Source organism: Cebus imitator, unplaced genomic scaffold (assembly GCF_001604975.1).
Source record: "Cebus imitator isolate Cc_AM_T3 unplaced genomic scaffold, Cebus_imitator-1.0 Scaffold73, whole genome shotgun sequence".
Taxonomy (NCBI): domain Eukaryota; kingdom Metazoa; phylum Chordata; class Mammalia; order Primates; family Cebidae; genus Cebus; species Cebus imitator.
The window spans coordinates 2568651-2579117 of record NW_016107388.1 but is presented as its reverse complement, the minus strand read 5'-3'; the positions used below and the strand labels follow the sequence as shown (position 1 = coordinate 2579117).

General features: G+C 40.2%; 1 protein-coding gene across 1 annotated transcript in view; it reads left to right on the top strand.

Moving 5' to 3' along the window:
* Positions 1 to 10178, top strand: part of PXDNL (peroxidasin like) — a 456288-nt gene extending 446110 nt beyond the window's left edge. The window contains exons 22-23 of the mRNA XM_017531766.1: positions 8914 to 9027; positions 9740 to 10178. Coding sequence (XP_017387255.1) covers positions 8914 to 9027; positions 9740 to 9871 — 246 coding nt within the window. The 3' untranslated portion in view covers positions 9872 to 10178. The remainder of the gene's footprint in view (positions 1 to 8913; positions 9028 to 9739) is intronic.
* The last annotated feature ends 289 nt before the right edge of the window (positions 10179 to 10467 follow it).

Below are 10467 nucleotides of genomic sequence, written 5' to 3'. Positions count from 1 at the left end.
GCTCACCGCAACCTCCGCCTCCTGGGTTCAGGCAATTCTCCTGCCTCAGCCTCCTGAGTAGCTGGGATTACAAGCACGCGCCACCATGCCCAGCTAATTTTTTGTATTTTTTTAGTAGAGACGGGGTTTCACCGTGCTGACCAGGATGGTCTCGATCTCTTGACCTCATGATCCACCCGCCTCGGCCTCCCAAAGTGCTGGGATTATAGGCTTGAGCCACCGCGCCCGGCCGGTTTAGATGATATTTTAATGAGATTTGGGAATTGGAATGGATTAAGACTTTGAGGGCGATTGGGATGGAGTGAATTGATTATTTTGCACTTGAGAAAGACGTGACTTTTAGGGATTCAAAGGGTGAGTGTTATGGACTAAATTGTATCTATTCCTCAAATTTTCTTGTTGAGTTCTAATCCCCAGTACCTCATAATGTGAAATGTAGTTGATAACCATCTGCAAGCCAAGAGAAAGGTCTCCGAAGAAATCAGCCTTGCTGGCGCCTTGATTTTGGACTTTCAGCCTCTGGAACTGTGAGAAAATACATTTCTGTTGTTTAGGCTACCTAATCTGTGATATTTTGTTATGGCAGCCCTAACAAACTAAGATGCCATTTTTGCAGAAATGAAACAGCCTATAAAAATTTAGATGGAATTATAATAGATCCTGAATAGCCACTTTTTTTTTTTTAATACTGCCTTGTAGTTCTTCTATTTTCTGTTAGTTTTTCATTCTGTTTTCTCTTTGCATGTTAGTTTGGCAAGTGACTATTGCCATACCTTCTGGTCAACAGATTCTTTCCCCTGCCACCTTGAGTGTGCTAATTTTAACCTTGAGTTAATTTTACGTGTCAAATTCTGGATCATGGGATGCCCAGCTATCTGGTTAAACAGTATTTCTGGATGTGTCTGTGAGAGTGTTTCTGAAGAGATTAGCATTAGGATGGGTGGACTGAGAAAGGTGGGTGCCCTTCCCAGTGTAGGTGGGCATCCTTCTATTTGTTCAGGGTCTGACTCTAGCAAAAAAGTGGAGGAAGCCTCCAGCAACTTCTTAAAATTACCATTTAAGTGTTTGTATTAGTCAGAGTTCTCCAGAGAACTAGAACTAATAGGAAACGTCTGTCTGTCTGTCTGATGTATGTATTAAAAGACATTGGCTCACACAGTTATGGAGGCTATACAGTCTGAAATCTTGACCTGACAGGCTGAAGACCTAGGACAGCTGATGGTGCAGATGAAGTCAAAGGCCATCTGCTGGAGAAGTCAGTCTCGCTGAGGGAGGCTGCTATTTGTGTTCTATTCAGGTCTTCAGCTGGTAGGATGAGGCCTACCCACATTATGGAGGGCAATCTGCTTTACCCAGAGTTCACTAGTTTCAATGTTAATCTCATCCAAAAGCACTCTCCAGGCTGACTCATAAAACTAACCATCAAGGTGTTCCTACCTGGATGGCACAAGGCTCAGTCAGTCTGTTCTAGGTAAGCAGATCTTGATTGCTGCCTCTCTTGTTATCCTCCTGTCTCTTCAGATTTCACCTTAGTAGTTTGCCCTGCAACCTTAGCTCACTAAGAAATTTATTGATTTTCAGTGTGTCCAGTTTTTCTTGTCATGAGGATGGGTGTGATGATTTATAAGCTTGCCAAATGCTGGAGCTAATGCTGGAGTTGCTTTATGTTTTACTCATCGTATTTCTGAACACAGAGAGATTTCTTTGCCAATTTAAAACAGAGGAAGCAGAAGCTGTTTTCAACAGAAGTCCTGGTGTCTTGTAAGAGATGTGGCTCTTCAGGTTTATGGGCTATGCTCTTGCATAAAATATCTGGAGATGCATCTTCAGTACACTGAGCAGAAGTATTGAACTTTCCAAGATTGAGTCTTGGCGGGCCCTTGACTTTATAGATCAAGCTTATGTAGTTCTGATTTTGCAGTACTTTCCATTACCCCCTTTAATTTTGCATACAAAAGATTTTCAGCAACGTGAGTTGGTTAACAAGAAACCTCTTCCGACTTTTCCTTAACTGTTTCCATACAGCTCCCAGTGAACAGACACATACATGACTGTATCAAGGCCATCACTGAAGAAAATAACTTGGTGATTCTTGTTGTTTTGATCAGATTTTTTTCTTTCACTTGTGTTTTATATAGTGGCATGGTCTAGGTTAAGCCATGAATAAAACAGGTTTTGTGAAGTTAATACTCTGGTAACAACCCAAATCTTGGTTCATGGCTAGGAAGATTGTTTCTCACTTGTGTTGCATGCTTTTTGGGGTTTAGCTGTGTCTCTGCTCCACAGTTTTTCAATCCTCCAACCCAGAGGAGGAAGCATCTCTATCTGGAGATTACCTTCTTGTTGCAGAAGGAGATAGGCAATGCTGGGACTGGTGTTTAAAGCATCTCCATTTATGGCTTTCATTAGTCCCTCTCATGGACCATTATCCAGGGCATGTTATGGAGCTAAAGCTGAGGCATCAGGAGTGAGGTATATACCCCAGACATGGCAGCCAGAAGGGACTGCGGAGAAAGGCCTGCTAGAGTGGACCACTTAATTTTGTGAACAAAACAATACAGTCTACCACAATCTATCTTTAGTGGGGGAAGCTTCAGTAACAAAATTGGATAGGCGTCAGGGACAAATGATTATACGACTGACCAAAATTCAGGAAAATATGCCAGTAAATACCTAATACTTCCATACTTGTAGTTTTCAATAAATTGATTAGTGAATGTCAGACTCAAAGAAACGTCTCAGTATGTTTTCATAAAATGGGATTCCATACTTACAAGAGTAGGCCTTCTCTCTTGATCAGTTTTAACGAAAATCATGTTTTTTGGTCATCTACTTTTCTGATTGGATTTCTAAGGTGGCTTTAGGAGTTACATTTTCTTAAGCAAAAGAAGATTTATACATTTGAATCTACAGAATCATCTTTTTATTTAGAAGCATGAAACTGGAAAAGAATGTGTCTGGAGAGCCTCTGATGGGAATTGTGTTGATTCACAAGAAATGCTGTAACAAAGTACCACAGAGTAAGCAGCTTCCAAATTAGAATTGTCTTACGGTGCTGGAGGCTAGAATCTGAGATCAAAATGCTGGAAGGGTTCTTTCCTTCTGCTGGAGGTGAGGGAGGGACTGCCCAGGCCCAACAAAACCTGAGTCTGTCCAGACAACAGGCCAGAAAATGGGAGGCCTAGCAATGCAGGTAACTTCTAGACAATAACCAGTCTACCCCAGCCAAACACCACAGACGAAACTGTGGCCCCCCACCTCCAGCAAGATCAGCAAAGGCCAAGTGAGGAGGCAGCTTTCACCCTCTCCAGACTATACTGAGACACCTAGGACCCCTTGAGGCTGCTGTCTGAGAAAACCAAGTAGGAAACCAGGGTTTCACCCTGCCCGATAAATGCACTCAAAAGCTTGGGGTTACAGGGGGAGACTGGGTTTCTGCCCTCACCCATCGGGAATGAGGAGTCCCTCCCCATCCAGTGAGTGGTTGCAGAAAAGGCCTAGTGGAGGCTGCAAGTGCTCTCGATGAGGCTGCCCTGCCCTTCTCCATCCTGAGGTGCATGGAGGCTATGTGGGGAGGAGTCACAGAATAGTACACCTCCCATCCAGGAGGGTAAACAGAAGACCTGACGGAGCCAGAACCCCAACTCCACCCAGCAGTAATGAAGAGAGCCACTTTGTGTGTTCAACAGAGGCCAAGGAGGGCACCTGGACGTCTGCTCTCACATGGCAGTAACAATGCGGGACCCCTCTTCCCATGCCAGAGCAGTTTCAGAGGAAAACACCTAAAACAGAAGGCTTAAGTAAGATCCAAAGCCTCCAGATTTCAATAGGAAATAATTCATCATACCAAGTACCAGGAGGATCCCAAATGGAATGAAAAAAAGACAGTCAACACTGAAGTGATAGAGATGTTGCAGTTACCTGAAAAGATTTTAAGGCAGTCATAAAAAATGCTTCAATGAGCAATTTCAAACACACTTGGAAACAAATGAAAAATGGATGAAAAATTACATCAGAATAAGACAAGGCACAGAGAGAAACCAGATGGAGATTTTGGAGCTGAAAACTACAAGAACAGAAATAAAAAAGATCAATAGATGGGCTCAAAGCGGAATAGAGATCAGAGGGGAAAGAATCAGTGAACTGGAAGATAGAAGACTAGCAATTATACGTTCTTAACAACAGAGACAGCATATACAAAAACAGGATGAGCAGAGCCTCAGAGGCCTGTGGGATTGTCATAAAACCTCCAAAATTTATGTCATCCAAGTCTTGGTTGGAAGGAAGAGAGAGGGCGAGGGCAATTCCAAAGAAATGCACACCAAGATGCATCATAGTCACACTTCTGAAAACAAAATAAAAAGAAAAACATGTGGAAAGCAGCAAAAGGGAAACAGTACCCTGCCATTTACATGCTGAATGGTGAATGCTTGAATGTTTTCTCCCTAAAATTGCAGGATACTGAAAACAAGGCAAGGATGTCCATTCTCACCTCTCTTGTTCAACCTAATGCTGGAAGTTCTTGCCAGTGCAATAAGTCAAGAAAAGGAAAAGGCCTATAGATTGTAAAGGAAGAAGTAAAACTATTTTCAGATGATACAGCTACCTGCATAGGAAATCTCAAGGAATCTGCAAAAATACTGCTAAAATTAATAAATGAGTTGAGCAAGGTTATAGGATACAAGGTAAACCCAAGACAAACATGTACAAAATCAATGACATTTTTATATACTAACAAAGAACACATGGGGTGATAAGAAAAGGAAAATTATATCCTTTCATTATCAAGGCTTTGTAGTTAAGCCTGGAATAAAACTGCCCTGTACTGTATTTCTTATATTTATGGTACATACCAGATTCTTAAACTATTTATTTCCCTTCTTAGGGTAGGATGTGGTGGTTTATGCCTGTAATCCCAGCACGTTGGGAAGCCAAGACAGGAGGATCGCTTGAGCCCAGGAGTTCAATATTAGCCTGGGCAACATAGCGAGACCTCATCTTTACCAAACAACAGGAACAATAAAAATTAGCTGGAGATGATGACGTGCCCCTGTGGTTCCAGCTACTTGGGAGGCTGACGGGGCAGGATCACTTGAGCCCTGGAGGTTGAGGATACAGTGAGCCGTGATCATGCCACTGTACTCCAGCTTGGGTGACAAAATGACACTGTCTCAAAACAACAAAACGAAACAACAAAAAACAGGAACCGAAAACTGTTTCCCTTAAATAATTTATTAATTTGTAATTTTATTTAAATTAGAAAAAGCTTTACTGTTCTAAGTGCCTGAAGTTTAGAATAGATATACATTTTCCTAGTACTTTTGGAAATAAAAGTTTTCTGTGTGTCCTAATGTCTGCTAGGACACACTCATTTGTATCTTCAGAGATTTTTTTCTGATTTTCATACTTCAAACCCATGAACCCACTCAAGCAATGGATTATTTGGTTTTTATCTGGTCCTTGTGAAGCCCTGTCATTCCAGCCTGCATTGTAGTATTTGTCTTATCATTTTCTCCATTCTCACTGCTCAGCTAAAGTCAGGGATCAAGCCTTGCTAGTTTATTAGTGTATTAACTGGTACATATCAGGTACTAAATGTATCTATTTGGTAATTAATGGGTGGATGCCACTGTCCAAGGTAGGCACTCAAGCTAAGTTATCTTCTGAGATCCAATCCTGCTGTCCTACTACAAATTGGTGAAAAGAATTTACAGAATAAAAATTATTTCACATCAAGACTTTTTGCTTTCTCAGTGAAGTCTGAGTTCATGTTATTTAAGGATCTTTACAACGTAATCCTAACCCATGTTTTAATTGATTTTCCAAATAACCCATTTCTCGTATGTTATGTGCTACCCCCGCTGAAATTGTTCACCTTCCCCTCTTTTTTACTTCATTTATACATTTTCTCTCTAGTTAAAATGTCTTTTCCCTTCCCCCATTCTATAACCTCATGTGCGTACACGCTCTCAGGTCCAAATACAACCTTTATTGATGTCCTAACTCAAGTACCACTTAATTTGTAAATTCTTCCCTGAGAACTACCTTTCTCATCCCTTATTTCTAAAAGTAATTTGTTTTTCCGTGAACTTTCATGTGTGTGTACTCTTATGGCACACATCTGGGCCTGCACCATATTTATTTTTTGTACAAATTCACTCTTCCTTGCCAGACCACAGACTCATAAGAATAGAAACCCTAGATTATTATCATTTGAGTCTCCTTTAGGCCTAGCTAAGAATCTCTCAAACAGCAGATGCTCAATAACTGTTTAAAAATAAATAATCACTTTTCTGATCCAGCCATCCAGTTTGGTCAGTTGCTTACTCAAAATTTGTCTTGGGCACAATAATTTTCGTCATAGATACCACCTTAGTCAGTGTTTGACATTATGATGCAATCTCCAACCAAATAACAGTGATCAGAAAAACCTGGAAAGAACACTTGTTAATGGATAGATCCAGTATGATTCATATGTACAATAAAGTCATTTGAAGATATTGGGTCTGTACCTCGTGGTGTTTGCATTAATTTTCTAGGTATACTCTATTAAATACCACACATTAGGTGGCTTCAACAAAATAAATTTTATTTTATCACAGTTCTGGAATCTAGAGGCTTGAGATCAAGGCGTTGGCAGGCTTGACTTCGGAGGCCTCTCTTCTCAGCTTGAAGATGGTTGCCTTCTCTTTACATTTTGTTATGGTCTTCTCTCTGTGCGTATCCATGTGCCAGTCTCATTGTTTTATACATACACCAGTCATACTGGATTAGGACTCATCTTAGAGAGCTCAGTTTACCTTAATTGTCTCTATATGGTCCCTATCTCCAAATATGGTCACATTCTAGGGTAGAGGGTGTGAAGACTTCATCAGACAAATTTTTGGTGGGGGCAAAATTCAACACATGAAAATGCGGCTGTAGCTTATACAAATCATCCAGTATTCTTGGATGTAAACTCTTCTTTCATAAAAATTATGTTATCTCCATTAGTCTTAAAAATCCCTTTCAATTAAAAATGTTTAATTTCTTTATACATTATCATTCCTTTGGATTGTATTTTCTAGAACAATATCTTGGTGAGTATCATCTCATCCTTTATGCACCTGATGAAAACTGGAAATTCTTTGGAACTATTTTAGGTTCTTCTGTTCTCCTTCAACCCACATCTATTTAACCTCCTCTACCTGCTACATGACTCTTTTGAGTCTCACTCCCTCCTTCTTCAGTGAAGTCCATATGGGTCACCTTGCTAGTTTCTCACCAGTGATCCTTCATGTTACCACTTGAGTGATTATTGTGATTTTATTTCCCATTGCCTGGAGACTGTAGTTAATTAATTTATGTGACTTTTAAGGTCCTAATTTTCTTTGCTGCCCATTCATCCCACCTCAATTTCCATTAACATGTTCTCTGTGGATCTCCCCAACAACGGAGGGGAGAAAAATATACATTTCTGGAATACTGATCTGTTTGTGGTGCCCATGCTTTAACACATACATACACTTTTTTCCAGTTGCCTGAAATGCCTTTTCCCTGCTTGTTCTCCTGAAAGACATGGTTGTCTTTCACAACTCACATGCTTTTTTCCATATACTAGCCTGCTCAGATACCATTACAGAATACAAGAGAATAGGTAACATAAACAGTTTATTTTTTCACAGTCTGGGGGCGGAAAGTTCATGATCAAGGTGTCAGTAGGGACAGTTTCTTCCAATGGCGCACTCCTTGGCTTCCTGATGGTGACCATCTCTCTGTGTCCTCACACAGCTTTCCCTATGTGAGCATGTCTGGTGTCTCTTCCTCATTTTACAAGGAGGCCGATGCTATTGGGTTAGAGCTCCACTCCCATGACCTCATTTAACCTTCATGACATCCTTAGAGTTCCTCTGCCCAAACATAGTCCCACTGGGGATTAGAGCTTTAACTTCTGAATTTCTGGGGAACACAGTTCAGTCCATAATATAAGGTATCCCCTCATTTCCTGAGGCAGAACTCAGTATAGCTTCTGTGTTAGTTCATTCTCACACTGCAATAAAGAAGTAACTGACACTGGGTAATTTATGAAGAAAATAGGTTTAATTAACTCACAGTTCCTTAGCATTAACAGGAAGCATGACTGGGAGGCCTCAGGAAGCTTACAGTCATGGTGGAAGGCAAAGGAGAAGCCACATAGCAGCAGGAGAGAGAGCAAATGAGGGAGGAAGTGCCACGTATTTCTAAACCATCATGAGAACTCACTATCACAAGAACAGCATGCGGGAAATCTGCCCCTAAGATTCAGTCACTTCCCAGCAGGTCCCTCCCCCAACATTTGGAATTACAATTCAACATGAGATTGGGTGGGGACACACAGCCAGACCATATTAACTTCCCTCCTGCTCCTCCTGGGATTCCTAAAGACCTTCATTACCTAATGGCTTACAGCTGTGGTTTATTGGACTTTCTACCAAATTGTAAAGTCGGAGAGACCCTGGTTCGCTTGCTTTCATCTTTACTTAATAAATATTTGTTAAATAAATGTTATTTTATAACAACTTGGGGGACAAAAATAAATAAAATACTTTTTAGTTGAATTTATATTTATGTTTATTGAGAAGATTTTCCAAATATGTAATTTCACTCATTTGATTTTAATTTTCCTTCCTTTAGAAATTAACTATTTCAAAGTCTAGGTCTGTGTTCAATATTTTTTCACACCTACAAAACGGTTTATTAGTTTGGACACTGAATGATTCAAGCTCATTAAGTTCCGGGGAAAAATGTTAAGAAAAATTATGTAAGCTTTGAAGTTTCGTTTGCCTTTTAGGTGTGTGCTTACAGAATAGAACGTTTCATCAAACCACGTTATTGATCGGCTTTGTTGCTCTCCGCTTCAATTCCCAGTCTTCTTTCCTTTGCCTCCCCTTTCAGATAAACAAGCTGGAGGCACGCCTGAGGCAGGCAGGGTGTACAGATGTTAAAGGGGTTCCAAGGAAGGCCGAGGAGCGCTGGATGAAGGAAGACTGCACTCACTGCGTCTGTGAGGTGCGTGCTGCGAGTTTTCCCCTTCACCTCCCCCTTTCACTTCTCCCAGCCAACCGGTTGAAACATACTTGAAAAATTCAAAAGGAGAAAAAAAATACTTTATGTCAGTAGATTCTAGGCATATTTTTAAGATCAAGGTACTGGTGTGAAAGTTTGAAGCTTTTGATTATTGATTTAAAAAGTATAGCCATCTAATGAGCACTTTCCATGTTCACTGATGGACGAGGGAACCAAGGCTAAGAAGTTTATGTCAACAAGTAAACTGAGACAGCCTGGGACTTGAGTTCATCTCATTATTCTCCAGTTAGGCTAATTATAAACGCTGCTAAAAGGTACTTGGTCAACTACACAATTCTATGGAAAAATAAAAAAGTGTTGTCATGTTATCCACCAAAAAAAAAAAAGCTCAGTATTCGTTATTTCGTTTGCCTTTTGAAGAGAGCTGATTATTTCCAGCCCTCTAGAAATGAATGAACTTCCTCAGCATATCCTACCATATGGTACAGTAAGGTAAGTAACATTTTATAGGGCAGCCATGCTCTTTGTGCTGCAAATGTGTAGAAAGAATGAATAGAAATCATGAAAAATGATCTCATATCCAGAGCAGTTTTTATCATATTGAGACAGACAGCTTATTAGATTATGTGTATTATAAGAAACATTTATTTATCTTTAAGAAACATGGAGATGATATGTGCACGTTACCTTTCAGAGTGGCCAGATCACCTGTACGGTGGAGACTTGTCCCCCGGCTCCCTGTCCCAGTCCTGAATTGCTGAAAGGAACCTGCTGTCCAGTTTGCAGAGACAGAGAAATGCCAGCTGATTCCCCAGAGAAACGCTAATAAAAGTGTTGTGCTCTTGAGCCCTGAATGGGAAATTTCTCAGGAAGAGACACTTAGGACTTCCGCACTTTTAACTTGTAGTCACATCGTTGATATGGAAATCACTGAATTAAGTAACTTGGTTCATTTAATCTTAGATATACTGAAGATCTTTTATCTTTTTTCATTTTCTAATATGCCTTGAAATAATTCAAAACTAAAAGCAATACAGTGCATAAGAAGTGTTTTGTCATAAGAAATATTTCTTACTGTAAGCTGTCGATTTTATATACCACACCTGGAAATAAAAAATATCATGTAATATTTACAAAAATATGAGTATTGTGGAAAATCTCTGATTTTATAATTCAGAGATGTTTTGTAATCCGCAGGAATTTTGAAATAATGAGTTTTGTACTTACAGGAAACGTCTGGAAGGGCCTGTGATACGTTTGTGACAACGTTGTGATGCTGCTCTCCCCACGGACCCCCTTCTCTCAGAATATAACCGAGGCAGTTGTCAGATTTTGCTGGGAAGGCATTTATCTTAACCTTCCTCAGTCTCAAAGTCCTGGGACATAAAGAAAATGTGAGTGAAGGAATTTCGTTATTTTAGG